This window comes from Capricornis sumatraensis, chromosome 2, assembly GCF_032405125.1.
Source record: "Capricornis sumatraensis isolate serow.1 chromosome 2, serow.2, whole genome shotgun sequence".
In the NCBI taxonomy this organism is placed as follows: Eukaryota; Metazoa; Chordata; class Mammalia; order Artiodactyla; family Bovidae; genus Capricornis; species Capricornis sumatraensis.
Genome location: NC_091070.1, coordinates 208,830,575 through 208,855,885, shown reverse-complemented (window position 1 = coordinate 208,855,885; position 25,311 = coordinate 208,830,575). Strand labels below are relative to the sequence as shown.

The following is a 25,311-nucleotide window of genomic DNA, read 5'->3' as shown; positions in this document are numbered from 1 at the left end:
CCAGCTGAGCTGGGTTGCCTTTGGCTTAGGTCCTCACGAGGTTACAGTCAGTTGTTAGCTGGGGCTGTGGGCTCATCTAAAGGCTCAGCTTGGGGAGAAGGTCTGCTTCCGAGCTCAGGCAGGGTTCTGGCAGGCATCGAGCTCGCACATGAGGTCACCATGGGGCTGCCTCCTAGCCTCACAGTGGACTTCCCCCAAGGGAGTGAGGGGCAGCGCCCTTGATGGAAGCCACAGCCTCTCCTCACAACCTACTTCCAGAAATGACCTCCCACCACTTCCACCGTTTTTTGTTCGTTAGAAGCAAATCTGGAAGGGCAGCCCACACTGAAGGAGAAGGGACTATACAAGGGCATGGGTCCTTGGGATCACTGGGGCTATCTTGGAGGATACTCACCCCTGTGTTCACAGAGGTGAAGAATATTTCTGGAAGGACACGCAAAATATTTAACCTTAGTTGCCTCCAGTGAGGCGGCCTGACTAATGGGAGAGGGGAACTTTTCACTGAATATGCACCTATGCCCTTTGAATTTTGTACAATGTGAACGTATCACTTACTTTAAAAATTAACCAAATTAATTACAAATTTAAAAAGAACAATTAGGATAGCAATTTAATACCATAAGAATGGTTAAGAAGGAACAATTATACTTAAATAATACATAGTTATTACTTACCACCATAAACATACTTGTAGCTATTCAGTCATCATTACTTGTTTAAATGAGGGAGGTTTTAACAAGCTCTTTACTATACTCAGACACACACACACAGACAGACAAGCAACTGCCATTTGCAAAATACATACTCTTGAGCAAGGTATTCAGGGCTCTTCACAAATTCGTTCCAGTCCACCCTTACAGACCCATTACCTGCCACTCTTATATCCCCCTGTGAACCCCAGTGACTTGCTATACTCAACTGTTAATGTTTCCAGTTCTATGGCGTACAAGCCACAAGCACGATACCCGCACACAGCAAACTCCCAGGAGGTGTCAGCTTCCAGTCTTTCTCAAACACTGCCTTTGCTTACACTGTCCCTGGGCGTGGAGCAGCCTGCACTCCTCTCCAAGCCTCAAGGCCCAACTGAGATGTCACGGTTACTGTGAAGCAGTCCCCCAAGCAGTTGGTTGTCGCCTCTACTCTCCCACAGAACTCTGTTTTGACTGCAAATACACTTTCACTATTGTATTACAAGGTCAATCTATTCAACTTAAAGTCTGGTCCCTGGATCATCAGCATCGCTTGGGACCTTGTTAGAAATGCAGAGTCCAGGGCCCCACCTTGGACCTACAGAGTAGGAATCTAAATTTTAAGAAGAGACTGGTGATTTATATGCCATCCATCTTATCCTCTGATGTCCCCTTCTCCTGCTGGCTTCAATCTTTCCTAGCATCAGGGTCTGGAAGACGAAGATTATGGCATCTGGTCCCATCACTTTGGCAAATAGATGGGGAAACAATGGAAACAGTGACAGACTTTATCTTCTTGGGCTCCAAAATCAGTGCAGATGGTGATTGCAGCCATGAAAGATGCTTGCTCCTTGGAACAAAAGCTATGACCAACCTAGAGAGCATACTACAAAGCAGATATTACTTTGCTGACAAAGGTCCATCTAGTCAAAGATATGGTTTTTCCAGTGGTCATGTATGGATGTGAGAGTTGGACCATAAAGAAAGCTGAGCACCGAAGAATTGATGCTTTTGAACTGTGGTGTTGGAGAAGACTCTTGAGAGTCCCTTGGACTGCAAGGAGATCCAACCAGTCAATCCTAAAGGAAATCAGTCCTGAATATTCATTGGAAGGACTGATGCTGAAACTGAAACTTCAACACTTTGGCCACCTGATGTGAAGAGCTGACTTATTGGAAAAGACCCTGATGCTGGGAAAGATTGAAGGTGGAAGGAGAAGAGGACAGAGGATGAGATGGCTGGATGGCATCACCGACTCGATGGACGAGTTTGAGTAAGCTCTGGGAGTTGGTGATGGACAGGGAAGCCTGGTGTGCTGCAGTCCATGGGGTCACAAAGAGTTGGACATGACTGAGCAACTGAACCAAACTGAACTCAAGCTTGAGAAATACTGGTTTAAATCTTTCCTTGGTTGAACTAGAAATCTTTCTGGGTTCTCCTTTACCTCTGTCCCCAGAGTACATCGTAAGACCTAATACCTAAATGTCCTAAGGTTATTTACAATCATTGTATATACCATGGGCTTCCTTCGTGGCTCAGTGTAAAGGATCCGCCTGCAATGCAGGAGCCACAAGAGACATGGGTTCGATCCCTGGGTCAGGAAGAGCCCCTGGAGGAGGGCGTGGCAACCTACTCCAGTATTCTTGCTTAGAGAACCCAATGGACAGAGGAGCCTGGCAGGCTCTGGTCCACAGGGTCACAAAGAGTCGGACATGACTTAGCATGCCCGCACAGGTAGGAAAACATGAAGACTTAAGAAATACATGTAAAACATAATACTATAATAATCCATAGAATGGTATATAATTGCATTGAGCTATATACAGAGAGAGATATGAAAAACTAGCCCAACTATATAAAGGTGTTTCTTTAAAGACAATTTAAATAACAGTATGTATCAATGATACCCAAATTGTTTTGTTAAAAAAACTGTGACTATGGACACTGAAAAGATACATATAAAATCTGATGGAGTTCCGTTCTATGCTTTTCTACATTTTAAATGTTTTCCATAATTTTTCTATGATTTTTTAAAAAGCATATCATCACTTTTATAACTTAAAAAGTCATTTTCATTTTGAAAAATATCTACATTCTTTCTTAAGTCCCTTTACATCCAATAACCAAGATTTTTAACCAGCCCAGGAAGCTGACAGGTATGCAAGGATCACAACCATTTCACAGATTAAGGCACTGGGCCTCAGAAACACAATCCTGATTGCCTGACTCTGGACTGGGGACCTCCCATCCATGCAGCTACTCCAAGATCAGGGACCTGTAGCAAATTGGCTGTGGCTTTGGTAAAAAGAAAACCATGTTATTTTAAGAGCCCCACTATCCCGTTACTTACTGTCAGTAAGAGCAACAAGGGAACAGATCCAAACGCAAAACACTCAGAATTCATGCTACACCACCTCCCCCTGGTGGAATGCTCTAGAAAGTGTCCTGATGACAAGGAGCCGTGGCAACTGGAAAACAATGAGTTTTCCATCAACATCACCTTCACTTCTTTAAATCATCAAAGCGACATTTTTTTCCATCAAGGAGTCAGGTACTGACAAAAAGAGAGGAAATTAGGACCTGGTGTCAATGAGGCTCAGAGCCTTGGATGATGCTGGGGGTGGTGCCAACTCTCTACCCTGGCCCTTTCCTTTCTTACCACTTCTGTGGCTGTTGCTTCTGTCCCTGGTGTTCTTCTGCACCACCTTCCCTGCATCCTCTCTGCCTCTGTCCACTCTCCTGAGTCTTAGGGAAGGGCAAGGGGTGACCATGTACCCTCACCCCTGACCCAGCATGAAGCAGCCCCAGCATCAGGAATGTCCAGCAGAATCTGCTGAAGAGCCAGTCCTCAGGCGCTGGGCACTGACGTTTCCAGTAAGTCAGGACGCAGCACTGACATTTTTTTAGACATACAAGAGGGCAGCAATGTCGGTCTTCACCTGTGTCCCCCAAGTCTCCCGATAAACACACGGCTTCTTCACTCTTCCAGGAAGAAGGAAACATTCAACATGACATCTAGAACAGGAAGAGAGAGAACATGTGGCATACCAGCTCTCCAGAAAACACAAAACACCAGATTTGTAAAAGCTAGAGGCACCAGGAGGGGGAACCTCTTCGTGATTCCAAAGAGGCTAGACACAGAAAGGAGGGGAGCAGACACGAAGGACTGCATGAAAACCAGCACCTCGTACAAGGTCCGGGTGTTCATCTTCTGAGATTCGGTCCCAGGCTCTGGGCAAAGCTTGGATGTTTCCCAAGTCTTCCCACTGGATTGACGACAGGAGGTACTTCCTCTTTAGGTACTTTCCTGAGAGTTAAGGAAGGTGCTCAAGAAGAAAATGAAATGTGCTGAAGGAAGAAAATACCCTGGAGAGCATTCCCAGGAGCTAGAAAAGCAAAAGCACAGCTATCATTACATTTACCAGGTGGGTAGGCTCACCTCCATCCCACTCCAGTACTCTTGCCTGGAAAACCCCATGGGCGGAGGAGCCTGGTTGGCTGCCATCTATGGGGTCGCAGAGTCGGACACGACTGAAGCGACTTAGCAGCAGCAGCAGTAGGCTCACCTCTGCTACAGATCTTTACCGAGCCCCTCCATACACAAGGTTCTGGGCTACAGGGAAGGGATGAAACACTGCCCTGCAAACTGGGATCTCACTGTGGTGAGAAAAAAACACAACAGAAACTGAAAAGACTCTCAATGGGAAGAGATAAAACTCAGTGGAAGTTCACAGGATAAATTCATCCCCCCTAGAGCAAGGGTCCCCAATCTCTGGTACCCGTCTGTGGCCTGTTAGGAACTGAGCCTCGCAGCAGGAGGTGAGCGGTGGTCCAGAAAGCGAAGATTCATCTGCCACTCCCCACTGCTCGCATTACCATCTGAACCGTCCCTCCCACCCCCGACTGTGGAAAAGCTGACTTTCACAAAACCAGTCCCCAGCGCCAAGAAGGGTGGAGAACTGCTGCTTCAGAGGACAGTAGGAAGATTCTGGCTGGTAGGAAGAGCTTACACCAAGACAAAGAAGAGGGGAAGCACGGAATGGATTCCGGACAGTACATAATCCAACGAGGTGCAGAATGGAATCGTGTGTAGGGAGCACGCAAGGCAGCTGAGCAGGCAGGTGGAGGGAGAAGACACAGACCAGTGTGCGGGGTCTCACCCCCGGGACACAAGAAGCTACGGAGAAGCCCTACCCAGTAGGATCTGAACAGTGCCTCCTGAAGATAAATCTGTAGAGTGTGGCCACGACCTGGAGGTAGCTTCTTCCTTCTAAGGAAAGAAGCCAGGGTCAGAGAAACCTGCCTAGAGATGGCATGCAACAAAGGGTCCAAGTGAGACCGTGGCACAGGCAGTGCGGATACAGAAGGGATCTCCGAGAAACACCAAGGAAACAGAGCGGAAGGACCAGACAGTGGAGCCAAACACCCTTCCAACAGCACCCGGCACACAGGAAGAGCTCGTGAGGGCTGCCCCGGCTCCTGCCGCCAGCGCAGCCAGCACCGCTACCGATGCCATCAGCAAACAGTGGGCTCGGGGGCAACCCTCCAGTTTACAGACTAGGTGACGCTGCAGCTGAAGAAGAAGGGAGCTGATGGGGTGGGGACTGATCTCCATCCACTTAACCCTGCAGTTCCATGAGATTCCAGTCGGGAGGCAGCTGCAGGAAACTGAAAATCAAAACTAGAGGCAAGAATAAATGAAGGTAGAAACTCCAGCCAGAGAGTAGACGCGCCTATCAGGCAAGACTAGAGAGAAAAAGGGAGCGGACTCCAGCGAAACGGTCTTTTGGCTTCCACCCACGTCTTCCCTCAGAACACAGATGGGTGATAACATAGGTCTGATCGGATTACTCCTCTACTCAAAACTTTCTATAGCTTGTGTCTCAGAATAAAAGCCCAACTCCTTCCAAAGACCTCGGAGGCCCTGCCAGCCCCAGCCCTGTCTCCTGACAGCATCACCTGTTAGACCAGGCCCCTTTCACTTGGCTCGAGCCCTACTGGCTGCCTTGCTATTTCCTGAACGGACCAAGTTCGCTGTCACCTCAGGCCCTTTGCACTTGCTGCTCCTTCTACCTGGAACACTCTTCCCCCAAACATCCACACGATTCTTCCCCTCACCCTCTTCACATCTTTTCTTAAAAACCACTTTCAGGGCAGTGAGGCCTGCCCTGACCACCCTATTTAAAACTACAAGCCCACCCTTAACCCTTGCTTTCCCCAATCCCTGCTTTATTTTTCTTCAAGACACTTAATATCATCTGACATTTTCTATATTTTCCCCTTTTTAATGTCTAGCTCCCACCACCTAGAATAAAGCCTGGAAGGTAGCATCTGCTCAATAAATGATTTGAGGAATCACTGTACAAAGGAATGCAGGAGGAATGCAAGTCCAGGAACCAAAGAGAACTGACTTAAACCATGTATTTGTGTGTAATCTGGTGAAAACTGAAATTAACAAGACTTCCTGGAACAGCTCTGTGAAACGTGTGCAAAGGATATGAATTCCGATAATGTCTCTCAATGTCCTGCAACCACTCCAACATTTCAGCCACAGAGGGGCTCGAAGCTGAAGCCTGCAGGACAGCATCGAGGCTGATCGCGTCTGCGTGCTGCTCGTAGATCTGAAGCACGCGCTCCACGTGGCTGCTGACCACATCACGCACCTTGAGGAGGGTGGCTCTGGAGGGAAAAAGTCTGATATTAGGCAATATGATGAGAAAGGCCTATGGCCAGGTTCCTCAACCTCGGTACCAAGAACATCTTGGACCTGATGATTCTTTGTGGTGGAGGGCTGCACTGTAGGTTGTAGGTTTTTCAGCAGCAACCTGGGCCTCTACCTACTAGATGACAAAAGCAAACTATGTCCCCACCCATCTCAAGCTGTGGCAATCAATACTGTCTCCAGATACTGCCACACATCCCAATGGGAAAAACTGCCTCCGAAGGGGATCTACTGGTCCCAGGTGCCTTGGATGGAGGGGTGGCTTAACAATTAAGAATTGACTTAAAGATGATGAGGCTGAAGTTACATCACTCTCAAAAGCTGTGTGATGGGCCCAGCTGCCAAAGATAGTAAAGACCAAGCAGGCTTTCTGGGACTCCCATAAAGGAGAGGAAATGTTCACACATAGTCTAAGGCCACATATGTGAAAGGAATTAGCAAGAGGGAACTACAGCAATAGAGCAGTCTTGTGCTCATGCTATATCGTGCCCCACCCTCGTGAATTCCTGAATGGGTAAAATTTGAGCTCTTGACGCACACAGATTATTGTCGATCTCAGGAAAGTTACTTATTCTCAATCACGAACAAAAATAAGTCTCTTTTGTTCACTGTGCATCCTAAGTACCTAAAACACTGAGACTGGCCGACAAAGCAACAAACATTTGTCCAGTGAATGAAAAGGACTGTTGTGAAGAGTAAATACAATAATGCATATTAGGCCATTAGGGAAGTATCTAGCTTATGGCAAATTTTATTATTTTTACATGATTATTTTATTTTATTTTTTTTTCCTTTATTTTAATTTACAATACTGTATTGGTTTTGCCATACATGGACATGAATCCACCCCGGGTGTACATGCGTTCCCAAACATGAACCCCCCACCCACCTCCCTCCCCATAACGCCTCTCTGGGTCATCACCGTGCACCTTTTTACATGATTATTTTAAAAATTATTATATAATTATTTAAAAAGTTATTATTCCATTAGTGACTCTAAGAGGTCTAGCCATAAGACGAAGGCTACAACTTCCCAAAGGGCAAGGAATTCCCTAGCCTAGAACTGCAGCTTTCAAGTTTGACTGTGACTCACAATAAAAACTAGGATAAAAATAACAGCCCAATACCCACATGAAAACATGTAATCAACTGAAATAAAAGTTCGCTACCTTAGAATGTATAATGACCTAACTTAACTGACTCTTTTACTCAACTTAGGAACTAAGTCGGCCTTACTATTGTATTCCTGCTGCTGCTGCTGCTGCTGCTGCTGCTAAGTCGCTTCAGTTGTGTCCAACTCTGTGCGACCCCATAGACGGCAGCCCACCAGGCTCCCCTGTCCCTGGGATTCTCCAGGCAAGAACACTGGAGTGGGTTGCCATTTCCTTCTCCAGTGCATGAAAGTGAAAAGTGAAAGTGAAGTCACTCAGTCATGTCCGACTCTTTGAGACCCCATGGATCGAAGCCTACCAGGCTCTTCCATCCATGGGATTTTCCAGGCAAGAGTACTGGAGTGGGGTGCCATTGCCTTCTCCATTGTATTCCTAGCACCTGTGTTTGGCATCCCATGGGTTCTTAATGTTTTTAGTACAGATAAATACAAAGAAGGCCCCCATCTTTGAGTTTCCTATCAGTCTATGGCAAACCCTACACACAAGAACCTTCTTTCATCCTGGTTAAGGGAAGGCCATATGTGCCTTCTCTCTTCTCTATCCCCAATTACCTGTAATTCTAAGATCGAAGGCCTGACATTGGTGCTTCTCCTGGCTCAGACACCAATGTACAGCAGAACAAAGCAGTGGTTAGGAGCTTCTGGCCCCAGTGCCAGAGGCACTTGGATGAGCATCCCAGCTTTACTATTTACTAACTGCCTGAGCACAGGCAATTTGCGTGAGCCTCAGTTTCCTCACTTGAAAAATGGGATTAAGTGAGGTTAAGTCACAGTTGTTGAAAAGATTTTATGAGATAATGTATGTAAAATCCTTGCTGCTGGCACCTACTAAGTTTACAGTGTAACTCCTGCTGCTTTCTACCTAAGGAAAACTACAGTGGAGGGCCAGTGAGCTTTCTCCATTGCTTTTCTGTTCTGCTTTGATAACTTTTACTAAGTCCACCACTGTCATGCCTAGCTGATAAGGGAAATGCCAGAAAATGGTTTTTTGACAGAGAGAGGTCCCAGTGCAACAGATGGAAAGGGGGTAAGGTTGACACATCCCCAAATACCATTCTCTTAAGTAAGGAGAAAAAACCCCTTTCTCACTGATCCTAGATTATTAAATACCCAGTTTTAACATCTCTAGGCCAAGAAAGAGCGCCACTGTGCCTCTTACAGCCTCTCTCCTAGCTTGTCCAGGATAGTGTCACCAGCCGCCAGCTGCTTGCGCCTCAGCCGCTCCTTTAGGTCTGGGAAGGCCCGAAGTGAGGGCACATCCTCAAATCGCAGGTTCTGTGCGGCTTGCAGCTGCTCTGCCAGGTTGCTGAGGGAGGCCAGGAGGGGCGGGCAGTCTCTCAGAGCACTCTGCCACAGGCCCTGCTGCTCGTCCACCACGGGAAAGCACTTTCTCAGGGCCTCCTGCACGGCAAGCAAAGGCTGATCTTCAGTCATCTTCTATTGTAGGGGTGAAAACAAAAACAAAAACCAGGAAAAAACAAATATCATTAGGGTCCCAAGTCGACAGGCAAAGGGCCGAGTCAAGGGTGGGAGTCATTTCCGTCCTCAGAGAGGTCCAGCTAAACAAAGTTTCCTCAGGTAGGGCCGTCTATCCCTCCCGACAGGTGTTTCTAGCGCGAGTCTTACCTTCAGAGAGGCTCTCGGAAGGCAGAACCTTCGTTTTCCACCTCGAGAAAGATTCCAGACTACCCCTTGGCTTCGGGCAGTTTCAGACTGAAGGTTCACTGGGCCGATCCGTGCTTCCGGAGCCAGAATCTTATCTCCTCTACTTGAGGTTTCCGGCCGCTCTTCTAAACCAGCGGGAAAACAAAACTAAAGCAATAACAGTTTAAGGAAATTCTAAGACCACCGCACACCTCCGCTGTTTCTCTGCGCATGCCCAGACGTGGTTACAGAGTCGCGAAAAAGATGCGGTAGGACCGCAATGCCTTCTGGGTGCTGTAGTTTACGTGTGGACTGGCTGTCCGATTGCGAAGCTTCTCTGTGATTGGCTGTTGTGAAACCCTCCTAAGACGGCGGCTTTTTATTGGCCAGCCTTTGGCAGTTTGAATTTGGTGGCGGCGGTCTCACGTCGCTTTCGTTCTGGAGCCGCTCATTCTCAGCTGAAGCAGCCGTGTTTTTCCTCAGCCCGGGTTTCAGAACCTGCAGGTGGGTGCCTCGCGAATCCTTTATTCCTTGGGCCCGGAAGGGCAGGGGTCTCCATTCAAACCCCCAGGGGGGCCCTCCACCCTCCCTCGCCCCCTTGCGGCCCCCTCTCCTTCACCATCTCCGCCGCTGACGCCTTGTGCCTCCGCCCCTCGCTCCCCGCAGCCTCCATCGAAGCGCCATGGCTCCGTCTAGGAAGGGCGGCAGTCGGGTGGCTAAGACCAATGCGCTGCGGAACCGAAAGCTCGCCTCCTTTCTTAAGGACTTCGACCGTGAAGGTGAGGGGCGGAGCCCGGGTGGTCGCGGTCACTTAGGGCAATCGCGGGGTGCTGGAGGACTGGGACGTGGGCAGCAGGGATTCCGGGAACCTTTTCCCCGCGGGGTGACCCGTGCCGTGTCCTCTCTGCCCTCTCGCAGTGCAAATGCGATCCAAGCAAATTCAGTCAGACAGGCAGAACCTCCTCAAAGAGTTGGATAACCTGTACAACATTGAGATCCTGCGACTCCCCAAGGCGCTGCGCGAAATGAACTGGCTCGAATACTTCGGTAAGAGCTCCTGGTCTTTCCCCAGGCCTCGGCCTGGAGCCCTTCTGTGGTTACCATGGCAGCTTTTATCTTCTCAATGAGGTCTTAGAAGGAAATTGCAGGCCTACTCCTCCCCAATCCCTGTCTCACCTCCCTGCTTTTCTTCTTAGCACTTTCCCTCATCTTCCTCTGCAGGCAGGCAAATGTTTTCTCTAAAGGAGGAGATAATAACTATTTTAGGCTTTGTAGGCCAGAAGGTTCTCTGTCCAAACTACTCATGCTGTTATAGTTCAAAAACAGCTGTAATGAATGGGCATAGCTGTTTTCCAACAGAAATCTGTTTATGGAAACACTGAAATGTGAATTTGACAGATTTCAGATTTCATGTGTCATGAAATACTCTTTCTTTTGAGGGGGGTGGTGTTTTATCTAACCATTTAAAAGTGAATGAATGAATAGATTGTTACCAGAGTACAGATGGAAGGATAACTCCAACCAGCTCTTTCTTTGGCTTATGGAAATCACCAATTTATACACAAGCAAACAAACTGCAAAGTGCAAGGACTCGAAGAGTTTTCCTGGTCAGAGGAAGACCCCACCCTGTTCCCTACCCTACCCCCTGGTTAAACGTCCAAAGAAATGCAAGAGGCTGTCCTTTTGCTGGGTTACCCTTTACTATTTTCTTATGATTAATTACCCACTAGGTAGCCTGCTACCTGGATAGAAATGCACGTTCTGCTCACATAGATGTCATTTAATGATCCTTTTGGACTTTTTCTTTTATTTATTAATCTATTTGTGCATTTCTGTAAATATTCATTGAGCATGTGTTAGTCACAATATTGGGTGCTGAAGATGCATTGGGAAATAAAACAGACGTTATCCTTGCCTCCAGGAACTTACAAGTTAGTAGAGAAGACTTGTTCTAAAAATTTGGACATGATTATATATTTAAAATTATAAGTACTACAAAAGAGAGTAAAGTAGTGGTCAGTAAGCACATTTATATAGTGCTTTCTATGCCAGACAGGCATTGTGTTTTCCAATGTTAACTGAAAAACCAAGTGTTTTCCTTATATTAACTGATTTCATCCTCATAACAAACATATTAGTTGTTGATTTTATTCTTGCTTTGTAGATGACAAGATTAAAGCACAGAGATTGTTTGCTTAAAGTCTCGAAGCCAATTAGTGACATATTTGAATGTAGGCATTCTGGTTCCAAAGTCTGAGTTTTTAACTGTTATACAGGATACTACCAGCACTTCCAGCAGGAGGACTCTAACCTAAGTTTTTATTCTACATCTAAATCTTGCGAAGATCTCTTCATTCAATACACATTTACATCATATATACTGATGACATATTTTTTACCAGAAGCTGTGGATATTATTTTTGTCCTCGAGTTCAGTTCAAGGCAGAGTTGGGCACTTCTACAGCTTTGAGTAGTTGCTGGATATGATGATAGTGAGCAACTAACTCAACACATTGCAGCAATCTGCTGTGAGAGAAAAATAAGCAGAGTTTGGGGTTTGAGCTGGGTTTTGAAAGATGAATTCCAAGTTTGTAGAGTGCAGGGGATTATTTCAGGCAGGAGAAATAACTATCAGAGCACTGAGTCATGAGACAGTGGCACGTTTGGGAAATAACAGTCACTTTGGTGTAGTGGGACTTGTAATAAGTCATGAAGGGAACAGTCAAGCTTGGAGAAAGATTAGACTAGGTTGTAGAGGCTCCCGAATGTTGGACTAAGGACTTAATCTGGTCCAGTGTAAGGGAAGTGGTCATATTAGGGAAGACAGTTTGTTAATTAAATTATTATAACCTAGTAACCAAGCAAATTGTTCTTTTCAAAGCCCTTGGAGGAAACAAGCGGGCCCTGGAAGAAGCAGCAACAGTAAGTGACTTCTATTTTTGAATTCTTGGTTAGTTTTCAGTTTAGTCCGTCCACAAAATTCAGTGGTGGGTGCCGACTGTGGAACAAGTTCCAGAGGGGACATTACTGATGTCAGCTAAGAGATTATAGTTGTTGAATGCTGAGTACATGAAGGCCAAGTAGTTCCAAGGTTTACAGAGAAATAGTCCTATTTTGGGCAGGTTCCTTGCAGCTCTTTGCCCTGACCTTTGCACCTTAACAAAATGTTCATAGTTAATATTCTAATATTAATCGTCCCCATTCTTCTAGCCGTAGCATTTCGCACACTAGTTGAACGAAAAGTCCTAGGCTAGAGGAGAAGTAGAAAGCCAAGTTCCTTTAAACCCCTGGCTTGCTAGGGGACAAAGAGACTATTCCCTTTTCACATCATACTCTAGAAGCTGTGCTCTTGGTTGGGACTCTCAGGATTCCCCACTCCCTCTCACCTCCTTCCCCCCGGCATGATTACTAGGACTCAAGGCAGTATGAGGCAGAATAGAGTTTAGATCAGTACTGTCTGTTACAATAGCCACCAGACACGTGTAACTTTAATTAAAATGAATAAAATATTCAGTTCCTCAGACACATTAGCCATGAGTCATATGTTCCTTAGCCACTATGACTACTGAATCATCCTCCATTTCAGACACCGCTCATCTCTCTAGCACAGCACAGCTTCTTGCTAAGCCCCGAGAGCCTCGGAATCCTTGTTTGAGTACTCCATGTAGTCTCTACCAGTTCAGAGATGAAACTGTGTCATTCCTTGTCTGTAAGGGCTATTCTGATACTGAATGTGCCCTACAAGAAAAGGCTTGTGAAGCATGCCTGCTTTTGGCTATTCCCATACATATAGATAGTTACCACTGGGAATAAACTTAATTAGAATGGTGACTGGAAGCCTTTATGAAGGGTACAGGAGCATAGCAGAAAAACATTTGGCCCTCCACACTTAAAAAAAAAAAATTCTTTAAAGGTAACTGTGTGATAGGTGCATTAATTAACTTGATTGTGATAATCATTTCACGATGTGTATGTGTAACACTTTCTTTATATATGTAGGAATTTTTTTATTTTTTAATTGAAGGATAATTGCTTTCAGAATTTTGTTGTTTTCTGTCAAACCTTAACATGAATCAGCCATAGCTATACATATATCCCCTTCCTCTTGAACCTCTCTCCCATTTCCCCCGCCATCCCACACCTTTAGTTTGGTACAGAGCCCCTGTTTGAGTTCCCTGAAACGTACAACTAATTCCCATTTGCTATCTGTTTTACATATGGTAATGTAAGTTCCCATGTTACTCTCTCCATGCATCTCACCCTCGTAACACTTTAAATGTGTTAGAATCATATTTGTCAATTATACCTCAATAAAGCTGGGGGTGGAATGAGAAGACTGACATAGCATCAAGTGTTGTAGGGAATATGGGTCATTTGAAACTTGTACTGTTTGCTCCTGGCATGTAAACAAGTACAACCACTTTGGAAAACAGTTTTGCATAATATTAAGCCTGAACACCTGTGTACCCTGCAACTCTGATGCCCTGTCCCTAAGTACACAGCCGAGAGTAAGCCTGGGCATGTGTGCATCAGACACAGCTGTAAGACAGTTCAAAGCGGCAGTGTTTGTAATAGCAGAATACTGTTGACAGGAGACTTGACAAATCCGTTGTGACAGGTATTACACAGCAGTGAAAACAAATTAATTTCGATCACAAATAGTGGTCAAAAGCAGAACCAAGCAAAATATTGTTTAAGCACGTAGACATTTGTGGAGAAATATACAGACACTGGTGTGCTCAATTCATGGGGTTGCAAAGAGTCGGACAAGACTGAGCGACTGACTGAACTGATACATACACCCACACTTTCTTTCAGGCAAATGGAATGATAGTGGTTATCTCTGAGGAATGACAGAATTAGGACACTAGTCACCTTCTGAGGAGAGGCAAAGAAATAGTACAGGGAAAAGTACATGGCTAGAAGCAAGTAACTGGCACTGTTTTGGGTCTTTGGTTGTATGGTGGATTTATGGGAGTTCAGTATTTTGTGTCATAAGTAACATGATCTTTTGTATGTATCAAAGAGCATGGTTTTTTAAGTTGTTTTTAATCTTAAAATATTGTTCCTCACATTTGGTGGACTATACCTGGTGTTTTCTGACTGTGTTTGGCACAGGCTGACTTGGATATCACAGAAATAAACAAATTAACAGCAGAAGCTACTCGGACACCCCTGAAACTTGCCAAAAGTGAGTACTTTTCAAAACCCCTTGTTAAAGTGAGAGCGAAGGCCCAGTGTAGTTGGCTGGCCGCTTGGGGAGGCCTCCTTGGAGGAGTCTCTTCCCTCTGATGCCTGGTCCTCAGTCTCGAAAATCCAAAAATTTGATTTTGTCCTCTGCATTCAGTTAATTATATGGAGAACTGATAACTAACTGAACTCTTCAGACCAATTTGTGAGCTAAAATGAAAGAAGAAAAACAAAAGCTGTGCTGGAAACTAAACATTGTTGCCTGGTTCCTTCCCTGAGAGAGAGGCGAGCAAGGTTTGGAGAGGTGTGACAAGACGTGGTAGCGCTAGCCAAGACTCCCTGATGTGAGCAGAAGGATTGAAAGAGAATTGTAAGGACCGACTTTCTCAGCGTGTCATTCCATGATACTCAGTTCGCTGACCCATCCATGTAAAGTACTCTCCCATACACGCCCCACACTCGGGGAAACACTATCTTAGAGGGAAAGTTTGGGGACGCTGATTGTAATTAGTGAGCATAGATTCAGGCCAGGATGGGCTCTCCAATGGACATGCTGTCTTAAGCTCTGGACTTCAGGCTGCCCATCAGGCAGCACCTTCTCTACTGGGCCAGGCCTAAAATACCACCCAATGCTTATTCCAGCTTACCTCTTTTTTTAAAGATAAATATATTTATATTCTTATTTGTGTCAGAAAAAAAAGCTTAAAATTCATTAAATCTGAACTGTTTCCCCTCAGTTAAATTTCTCTATGGAATCCCTGCTTAGGATTTTCTAGCCTGTGGTTGTATGTATTTAGCAATGAGACACTCCCTTTCAATGATGGACAGCTGGAATGATTAGAACATTTTTTCTAATTTTGAACCAAAGTTTCCTTGTGGTATCTACATACTGATACTGCTTCTGTTCTTTGAGGTCCCACAGAGCTGTCTTCCATATGACAACCCCTTAAATATTAAAAATTGGTATTACTTCCTCTTGAATCATCCATCTTAAACATCCTCATATTCCTTTCCCTTCTAAAATGACAATTGTAATAACTTATTATTTATAAATAGTATTTTATTATAATAAATAGTAATAACAGTCAAAAAACTAAGATCATGGCATCCAGTTCCATTACTTCATGGTAGAAGGGGAAAAAGTAGAAACAGTGACAGATTTTATTTTCTTGGGCTCCAGAGTCACTGTGGATGCTGACTGCAGCCATGAAATTAAAAGACACTTGCTCCTTGGAAGGAAAGCTATGACTAATCTAGACAGTATGTTAAAAAGTAAAGATATCACTTTGCCAACAAAGGTCCATATAGTCAAAGCTATGGTTTTTCCAGTAGTCATGTACAGATGTGAGAGCTGGATCATAAAGAAAGCTGAACACGGAAGAATTGATGCTTTAGAATTGTGTGGTTAGAGAGGACTCTAGAATTCTGTGGACAGCAAAGGAAATCAAACCAGTCAATCCTAAAGGAAATCAACCCTGAATATCTACTGGAAGGCCTGAGGTGAAGCTGAAGTTCCAATATTTTGACCACCTGATGAGAAGAGCTAACTCATTAGAAAAGACCCTGATGCTGGGAAAGATTGAAGAAGAGGGCTACAGAGGATGAGATGGTTAGATAGAAACACTGACTCAAGGGACGTGAATTTGAGCAATCTTGAAAGATAATGAAGGACCTGGCATACAGCAGTCCATGGGGTCGAAAAGAGTTGGACACAACTTAGCGACTGAACAACATTAATACTTATAATGTGTTCAGTATCATTCAAGGGACTTTACATTCATTCTTCCCACAAATATTTAATAAGCACTTATAGAAACAATACTAGAGTTTGGGATGATTAACAAAGACGCTGTTTTTGTGGAGTACTCTTTCCATGTCTCATCATATCCCCATGAAGTGTCTCCTCCATTTTATAGAAGAAGAAATTGAGGGTAGCGGTGGAAACCATGTGACATAGTCAGAGGCAGGATCAGGCCTCAGGCTCAAGGCTCTCTGGCTCTGGGGTCTGCATTCTTAATCAGAATGCTGGGCTGCCCATACAAAGCATGATAGAGGGTTTTTTAACCACTCTGAGACCTTTTTTGTCTGTGTGTGTGGCTAAATCCTTTTTTTTTTTAAATCATCTTCTGTTGGATCTATTTCTTGATTTACAACCTAAAGATTGCTCAAGTTTTATTCCCTATAAGAAATGTGAATGCGTAAAAGTTTATTCCCATGAGAAATATCACTCTGTTAAAACTCTTATAGCACGGAAGGTAATGCAAGTGGATGAGATGATAATGGAAGAAGAAGAGGAAGAAAATATCAGTAAGAATCCTCAAACTGCAAGAGTAAGTAGGCACTCAGATTTGGGGTGGGAGCCTGTCAGCAGACAAGGAAATACTTAAAATATAGTATACCTCCTTTCTACCTTACCCCACTGCCCCTGGAAGTTTTACCATTCCTCTTAGGACACAGCCTTTAAAATGGGTGAAATTTCACCAGCTGGAGAAGAAAAGGAAGGGAATTCCAGGAAGAGGTATGAAAGTGCTGTCCGAGGAGCAGGAAGTGGTTTGGTGTGGTTGGCAAGGACATAAGCTGTGAGGGTAATCTGGGGAAAGCAATGGTCTCGTGAGCCAAGCTTAGAGGTTGTGATTTCATGAGGTAGGTCATGGTAAGTGACATGATGGATAGGTATTTCAGAACAGCATTCAGGATGAACGAGAGAGAGAAAATAGAGACAAGGGAGCCAGTTGGGAAGCTTTATTATTTTGTTTAATTGAAGTGTAGCTGATTTACAGTGTTGTGTAAATCTCTGCTGTATAGCTGAGTGACTCAGTTATATACTGTAGGCATTCTTTTTTAAATATTCTTTTCCATTATGATTTGTCACAGGGTATTGAATATAGTTCCCTGTGCTATACAGTAGGACCTTGTTTATCCATCTTGTATATAATAGTTTACATATGCTAATCCCAAGCTCCCAGTCCTCTCCTCCACCCACCCCGCCCTTGGCAACCACAGTTCAGTTCTCTGTGTCTGTGAGTCTGCTTCTGCTTTGTAGATATGTTCATTTGTGCCATATTTTAGATACCACATGTGATATATATGTGGCCTTTCTCTGGCTTATTCACTTTTATGGTGATCTCTCGTTGCATCCATGTTGGTACAAATGGCATTGTTTTGTTCTTTTTTGCGGCCAAGTAGTATTCCATTGTGTGTATACTGCTTTATCCATTTGTCGATGGACACTTAGGTTGCTCCCATGTGTTGGTGATTGTGAACAGTGCTGCCATGAGCACAGGGGTGCGTGCACCCTTTTGAGCTGTAGTTTTGCCCCGGCGTGTGCCCAGGAGTGGGATTGCTGGGTCAGAGTGTGATTGTGCCTTTATAGTTTTCTGAGGAACCTCACGCTGCTTTCCATAATGGCTGCACCAACTTGCATTCGCACCAGCAGTGTAGAAGGGCTCCCTTTTCTCCACACTCTCTCCAGCATTTATCATTTGTAGTTTTTAACAGTGGTCCTTCTGACTAGTGTGAGGAGGTACCTCGTAGTTTTGATTTACATTTCTCTAATAATCAGTGATGATGAGCATCTTTTCATGTGCCTACTGGCCATCTTTGGGGAAATGTCTGTTAAGGTCTTAAGGTCCTCTGCCCATTTTTCGATTTTTTTTTTTTTTTTTTTTTGTGGTTGAGTTGTATGAGCTGTTTGTATGTTTTGGAGATTAAGCCCTTGTCTGTGACATCATTTGCAAATATTTTCTTCCATTCTGTAGGTTTGTGTGTGTTTTTTTTTTTTAATGTTTCCTTTGCTGTGCAAAATTTGTAAGTCCCAAAATTCAGTCCCATTTGTTTATTTTTATTTCTGTTGTCTTGGGAGACTGACCTAAGAAAACATTGGTACAATTTATGTCAGAGAATGTTTTGCCTATGCTCTCTTCTAAGAGTTTTATGGTGTCATGTCTTGTGTTTGTCTTTAAGCCGTTCTGCATTTATTTTTTTGCACAGTGTGAGGGTGTGTTCTAGCTTTATTGATTTCTATGCAGGGGCTGCTGTAATTCTTGAACTGAGGCCCTGACCCTGTGAAAAGAGAAGGGATAAGGTTTACAAAGGAGAGTGAGCAAGATTGGTGGAGAGAAGCAGTGACCTGGGACGACCAGGTGGTTTCTGGCTTAGGGAACTGCCGTCTGGTGGAACTGGGGCATGGGAGGAGGAGGGGTGCTGGGCCAGGGCAAAGGGAAGCAGTTAGTCTGTCAGCTGTTGGACCTGCTGAGTGTGTAATACTTCTCCAGCATGTCTAGCCCTGACAGAAATCTCAGCCTGGAGCTCAGGCAGAAGTAAGAGACTGAGAGACACCGACTCCCAGATCTTTAGGTGGTTGTCCCAGCAGGGAGGTCAGTGAGGTTGTACGGGGAGAATGTGGAGGGGAGCCTGAGGGTGGACTCTGGAGGGAAGGTAGAAAGAGGAGCTCATGAGGCAGCCTGCAGAGCAGAAGGCCAGCCAGGAAAGCAAGGGTGGTGGGTCGATCTTCGGAACAAGGGAGGATCATCAGAAGGTACCTGATTCTTGTCACGTACCTCCAAGGATTCGCAAGGGTGAGGGCTGCTGAGGGTTCCTTGTGTTGGGCACCTGGGTGCCCTTAGTGACTGTCACAGCAATGCTGTATGAGGGGGTGGGAGCAGGGTAGGGCAACCAACCAAGCTGCACTCAGTTCAAAAGGCACTTACCTTTAATCTTGGTCTAAGTTCTCTAATTGGAAGGCTCAGGCAGTATAATTCTTAGTTGACCAATTCTGCTCTGGATTATTTAAGTCACTGTGAGTTCTGTAAGGTATACCTTCTGATGTTCAGATATTCAGTTCTTTTCCAGAGCTGGTATCCTTCTCCCTAAGCTTTCCCCTTTGTGGGGCTTTTTGTAACCTCAGTTTCATTTGTTTGTGACTTCAGGCTAAAAGGTGTCCTCCATCCAAGAAGAGAACCCAGTCCATACAAGGGAAAGGCAAAAATAAAAGGTAACAGGTTTTCCAAATTCAGATGTGCTTTTGGTTTTATTGGAGAGCCACATTCATCGTGGCAGGAATGGGCGATAAAGGGGCTTTTGTAACTTGTATTCAAGTAGAGCTTCACATCATCGAACCCACCAGTATCTGAGCTTGGGGGGCCTCTAGAAACCGTCCGACCCAACACCTTCTATGGTTCTTCTGCCCATGTTCTGTGTCTCCCCCTCTTTTAAAAATGCAAACAGGGAGATTAATAAGACACAGAAACATACAGTAAGCACTGCATATTTTGTTCAGTTGCCAGACAATCCGTGTGTAGAGCTACCCACATGGTTAGTCACAAAGTGGCTATCACCTACCTGTGGCTAGTTTCTTGAAAAATTCCTCCTGGTCCTGCTAAGCAATGAATCACCATGGACTTGAATTTCTTATGCTGGGAGGCGGGGGGAGGGGGCTGCCTCTTAACGAGCTCAGGAAAGGAGTCACTGGAGCGTGTCTGTGAAGAGTGAGCTCCTCTGTCTTCTTCCTGGGCAGTGGGAGCTGTCTGCAAGAGGACAGGAGCTCCACCGAGGGGGCCTACAGGGTGCAGAGGGGCTGTCTCCTTCCTCTCGTTCCCTTAGCTTGACTGAGAAGTCAGATTCTGGAGGCAGACTGCCTGGGTTCAGGGTTCTGGCTCTGCCCTAATGTCCCCGAGTTTCTGCGTCTGAAAATGAGGATAATGGTGCGTCTCACAGGGTGGTGAAGAGGCTGCATGAGCTAATGTGTGGAAGGCTCCCAGGACAGGCTCTGCAATGCTCAGTGTTACCTGCTTCTACGCTGTAGTCACTGGACCTGAGAGTTGGTGCACCTAATGGCTGTGTCTTTCCCGTAGGTCAAGCCATTACGCCACCGTTACCCCAGCTGTGGGCCGACTGGAGTTGTCTCTGGTGAAACCAACTCCAGGCCTGACACCCAGGTTTGACTCAAGGTGAGTACTGGTAGCAGCGCTTGGATTTTGGTGGGAGCCCAATACTTGACATTTGTCAGAAAAGAAGAGTATTTAAGAAAATACTGGAAAGCCTCACTCAGGAGTGTTTCCTAATGTTTGCTTCTCCCCTGAGAGCAGGTTCACCTGTTTTCAGTGGCAAAATGATTGTTTATCTGATGAGAGGGAGGAGACCAGTCTGTCCCTGATGACTTGGAGGCCTCTAGTGACTATTTCGGTCCTTTCTGATTCTGATTAAGTGTATTTTAAGTTGGTAGGTACTCTTCCCATACCCTTGGTAGGAGTGAAAATTAACACCACCTTTTGGGAGACCAATATAAATAAGGATGTTCTTACAGCATAAATTAATCCCTTCTACAGTGCTGGTCAACTAGATAGCAGATGCTGTGTAGCCATTAAAAAGTAAGCTGCTCTGCATGTGCTGATGGGAAGAGCCTCATGGTCAGGAGCCTCTCCACACAGGCGGCAGAGCAGCACGCCCCAGACGGTCCCATTTGATAGTTTCTGGAGGGATGCATAAGGAACTGGGCATGCTTGTCTCTGGAGTGGGAGAGGGAGGAAGACCTACCTTCTACTTCTAATTCTCACTTCTCCTTAACTTTTTTTTTTGCATGAGTATATAGCAAAGGACATTTAGGGAAAAGAGATGGAAGCACTTTAAAGATCTCAAGAAAGTCAGTTTGGGAATTAATATAATGATGTCATCACTGAACCATCCTCCTTTGACCCTGGAAAATTTCTCCTGATGGAAGCACATAGCCACTCTTAGAAATATATTAGCCACCGTTTATTTCTGGCTTTGTGGGTGGATGGATGGGTGGGGTGACTGCTCTCCATATGGAGCTCTGGACCTAAAACTTACATGGATAAGAATTTACTTTTGCTAGATGTATGTTTGATAATTACAGCCTCCTTTATCCAGCTGTGTTGAGTCATTACTGCTTTTTAACCCTAAATTTAGAACGCGCCTTCTTAGAAATGTGATTTGAAAACTGCAGCTTGAGGCCAGATGGAGTTTGGAAGGGCTCATAGCGCCTGGTGTCATTCAATCTGCCAAGCCATCTTTACAGACATTTCCCCACTTTATAGGATCTTCAAGACCCCGGGCCTGCGTACTCCAGCGGCCAGAGAGCGGATTTACAATGTCTCTGTGAACGGCAGCCCTCTCGCCGACAGCAAAGAGATATTCCTCACTGTGCCAGTGGGAGGCGGAGAGGTACGTGTTCCAGGGAGGGGTGGGTCAGGCCACCGTGAGCTGCTTACTCACCATTTCTTTCTCTTGTCCATCACCCACTTCTCTCCCGGAACCCAGAGTCCTTTGGTTGCCTGGCTCGTCATCTCCACACTTCTGTAGGACTCAGAACCATTTCCTCTCCCAGGGTAGAGCTCCAGACTGGGAGGATTCTTGCCCAGCTCTGCGTTCCATTTGCTCATCAGCTAACATAGGCCCACGTATCTTGTATTAATAGCAGATGTGGAAGACATTCCTGCCCTCGAGTAGCGGTCAGTAGTCAAGCTAGGCTCCCAATTAATAACATAGCATGTGCTATGTGCAGTGAGGGAGATTTTAAAGGGTGTGCAAAGGAGGGCACTGTCAGGGTGCATGCTTTAGTCTAGAAAGGGGAGCATGAGGGTCTTCCACTTGGTGTAACTTTGAGGAGTCTGAAGCAGGCAGAACAGAGCAAGTTGCTGACCTCCGCTCGGGGACGGAGGGGATGGTTTATCTTACATGAGGTCTGCAGGGCATTTCTAAGCTAATGTGCACTCCTTGTCTTCAGCTGATCCAGCCACTGACCCAGTGATAAACGCCAACATCACTGTCTCCTTGGGACTCACACCCCTCCTGCCTGCCTTGCCACCACCCCCCACAAGTGCAGGACATCAAGGGGACCCCCAGGGCACCCTGGGCTGCTGGCAGAGGTTCCTGCTCTGAGGGACCAGCCACTTTAACCCTCTCCCCTCCCCACAGAGCATGCGGTTATTGGCCAGTGACTTGCAGAGGATCGATATTGCCCAGCTGGATCCAGAGGCCCTGGGAAGCATTAAGAAGCTCTCCGTAAGTCGTTCATGCTCCTCTCCACACACAGGGTGGAGCCTCCTGGGTTTAGCCATTCTTAGGCTCTCCTTTTGGGTCTGGGCTACTGCTTTACACTTACAGCTGTTTCCCCCAAGGAATTTTGACGCTAGGTTCTCCTGCTTACCTAGCAGCAATTCTGTCCCTAAACTGATGTTGAATTTTGATCCAACCCAGAGTGCCTACCACAGAAGTTCCACAAGAAAATCAAAATTCTGCTTCATTCAGGCAGTTGGTTTCTGTATGTTATGGCACAGCAGTTGACCTCTGGGAACTGAAACTTCCTCACAGCAGTTCAGGAAGAGGGTGGGGAACCTGTTAGAAGGAATCCCGCAGAATTGGAGGGTGCTGGCCAGCCAGGCCCTGTGGGTGGTGGGACCACAGTGCCGGGGGTTGGTGGGGCTCTGCTCTGCTGCGTCAGCTCCTTTAGCACCTCTGTCTTTGGGGCCCAAGCACTCATTTCTCCTGCACCTGTCCTTCCTCCCTAAGCAGAACATCACCTTCTCCATGAGGCTGTTGGTTCTCCTCCCCCCTACCTCGGGTCTGGATGCAGTTCTGGGTAGTTGCACTTACTCCATTGCCCAGCGTGAGCTGTCCGGTGTTAGTCCTCAGTTAAATTCTCAAGAGGAAGAATCTGCAATTCCGTTCTCGGCTTTGGTCCGACGGGCCACCCTGGTCCTGTCAGCTGGCTTAGTGTGGGGGACGGGAACACGTAGCACAAACGTGGCTGCTATTGGGGTAGGGTCTGTGAAGGTCATGTCCAGGAGGCGGATGAGGGCGGAGCTGCTTTCTCAAACGTGTCATTCGGAACACAGGCCGGTGCTGAGACTGGGCACATACCAGCCACCCGAACCTGGGGACACCCTTCATCAAGCTGGGCCTCCAGCACTGCTATTCCCAAATGATTCACTGTCTCATCTGAGACGGCATTCTGCTGCTTTATTCAGATGAGAAACAGAGATGCAGAAAGTTCAGTCCAGTGTGCGTTGGTGGTCTAGCGGTGAGCATAGCTGCCTTCCAGAAAGGTTAGTTCGTTCATGTACGAATAGAGGATGGAGAGCTGAGATGCAGTCAGACTGGCCCAGTCCCAGAGTCAGTGCTCCCTGAGTAGACTAAGGGACGGGTGGGCATGTCTGCCCAGCACCACCCACTGAACGACCTCTCCTCCTTTCAGAGCCGTCTTGCTCAAATCTGTGGCACCATACGAACTCAAAAATGAAGCTGCTATTCCAAGACGGGACAGGATGGGCCTTCAGTGGGCACTTGTGGGACCCTGAAGAAACCTCTTCCTTTTGGCTTACTGTTTGTTTGAGTGTGAAGTCCCAGAGCACGGCATGGTGTTCCTCTTGGAGAACTCAGGAAGCTTTGCTTTCGGCACCTCCCAAGCCAAGTGACAAAGACACTGCCTCTGCGTCCATACAGTCCAAACTTCCGCCCTTCTCTGAACCGAATGCTCCTTCCTGCTCCTGGAGTGGCCGCCTCTGCCTCCTGCAGCTCCGCGTCCTCTTTGCCCTGCCCCGACTCAGAGGAACCTTGTGTTCCAGGAGGACTGCCAATCACTCTCACCAGAGAGCCCTGTGCAGCTGGGCTCCCAGCCTCCCAGCCTAGAGGCTGGGAGCTGTAAGCTCCAAGAAGGGAGCTCCATGAGAGGGCGGCTCCAAAGCTGGAAGGGACTGTGCGGATGGGGCCAGGACCAGCCACAGCTGTGACCCCAGCAGGACACATCTTCCCCCATCCCCTCCTCCTGCGGTGGCTGCTGCCGGGGCTCTGCGGTCTTATGCCTGCCGTGCTCAGTAGTTCTGTCTCAAGCTGATTTGTGGACCAGTACTGTGTATTATCCCTGTTTACCAAAGACCAAAACTTGGTTTGAGGGCAGTTTCCGTGTCTCGCTCCTCTACCTCTCCAGTTAGTTCAGTTAGTGGGAATCTGGATAAGGGAATTGTAGGGTTGAGATTGGTGTGGGGTTTTTTACATGACTGGCTGCAGTTGAACCCAAAACTCTCTAGTCTCTGCCAGTTCTGTAGACTTGGCCGAGAGCGCTTCTCTCTTCTTAGGTTCATGGGGGAGTGAGTGTAGCTGGTCTGGGGGCCTCATTCTGTGCATTTGGCCTCTGCCTTGGTGTGGGCTGTCCAGTGGGCACGGAGACCCCTGCGCCCCAACCAGCCCTTCTGCCCTGAAGAATCATGGGATGTGGTCCAAGAACGTGGGAGCCGAGAGTTCCTGCCCCCAGCTTGGGGGCACAGTGTTGTGTGTGTGGTTCTTTGTTGTACTTTGTACTATTCTGCTACACGACCATCCTAGTAATCCAGTCCTGTCCAAGATATGTTGTTTTCAAGTTGTTTTATTCTTCCTTTCCTGAGACTTTTGTACATATTGTTTTCCTGAGTCGTGGTATCTGTAAGCTGATTTATTCTGATCGGAGCTACTGAAAGGTACCGGTTTTCAATAAAGTGTGGATTTGGATTTGTTTTTAACTGATACTCCACCTGCCTGTCATCTCCAAAATGTGCTACCTGGACTAAAGACAGTTTGGGGGCTGAAGCTATTAGAGTGGAGGGTCCGCAAACAGCTACTTCCCGCAGATGTGAAAGCCTTTACTTCAGGCAGAATCTCTCTGATACCTGAAGAAGGGGGCCTCTCCCCAAGCAGGACATGGTAATCTAGCCCAAGAAGTTTTCTCCCAACGCCTTCTTTCCATGAGCTAGAAATTTACATCTTGGGGGCACAACAACTAGGGTATCTATAGTTTACCTGTGTAGCAAGTCTCATCAGCCAGGGACAAAGCAGGGGCCCAAGTGATTCAGTGATGGGGCATCTCCCTTCCCAAGGTTCAGGCTCTGGCAGATATGCCTTCC

At 46.4% G+C, this 25,311-nt stretch overlaps 2 protein-coding genes across 2 annotated transcripts; one reads left to right on the top strand and one right to left on the bottom strand.

Moving 5' to 3' along the window:
• Positions 1-3,654: 3,654 nt before the first annotated feature.
• Positions 3,655-9,304, bottom strand: AIRIM (AFG2 interacting ribosome maturation factor). Its single transcript, XM_068966400.1, has 5 exons — positions 9,209-9,304; positions 8,742-9,019; positions 6,192-6,368; positions 3,874-3,995; positions 3,655-3,704 (listed from the first exon to the last, which is right to left on the bottom strand). Exons 2-5 carry the CDS (start codon positions 9,014-9,016, stop codon positions 3,667-3,669), a joined length of 612 nt encoding a protein of 203 aa, XP_068822501.1. The 5' UTR covers positions 9,017-9,019; positions 9,209-9,304; the 3' UTR covers positions 3,655-3,666.
• A 604-nt stretch (positions 9,305-9,908) lies between these two features.
• Positions 9,909-24,171, top strand: CDCA8 (cell division cycle associated 8). Its single transcript, XM_068965508.1, has 10 exons — positions 9,909-10,005; positions 10,145-10,273; positions 12,108-12,148; positions 14,345-14,417; positions 16,664-16,746; positions 19,345-19,409; positions 20,269-20,364; positions 21,472-21,598; positions 22,352-22,438; positions 23,631-24,171. Exons 1-10 carry the CDS (start codon positions 9,909-9,911, stop codon positions 23,673-23,675), a joined length of 843 nt encoding a protein of 280 aa, XP_068821609.1. The 3' UTR covers positions 23,676-24,171.
• The last annotated feature ends 1,140 nt before the right edge of the window (positions 24,172-25,311 follow it).

Excerpts from the sequence above, each read along its gene's own strand:
- AIRIM (XM_068966400.1), bottom strand. The coding sequence starts at position 9,016 with ATGACTGAAGATCAGCCTTTGCTTGCCGTGCAGGAGGCCCTGAGAAAG. Across the intron at positions 6,369-8,741 it reads GACAAGCTAGGAGAGAGGCT|AGCCACCCTCCTCAAGGTGC; the intron begins GTAAGAGGCACA and ends TTTTCCCTCCAG. Across the intron at positions 3,705-3,873 it reads ACACCCGGACCTTGTACGAG|ATGTCATGTTGAATGTTTCC; the intron begins GTGCTGGTTTTC and ends TTCCTGTTCTAG.
- CDCA8 (XM_068965508.1), top strand. The coding sequence starts at position 9,909 with ATGGCTCCGTCTAGGAAGGGCGGCAGTCGGGTGGCTAAGACCAATGCG. Across the intron at positions 10,274-12,107 it reads GAACTGGCTCGAATACTTCG|CCCTTGGAGGAAACAAGCGG; the intron begins GTAAGAGCTCCT and ends TTCTTTTCAAAG. Across the intron at positions 19,410-20,268 it reads GGGAAAGGCAAAAATAAAAG|GTCAAGCCATTACGCCACCG; the intron begins GTAACAGGTTTT and ends TCTTTCCCGTAG.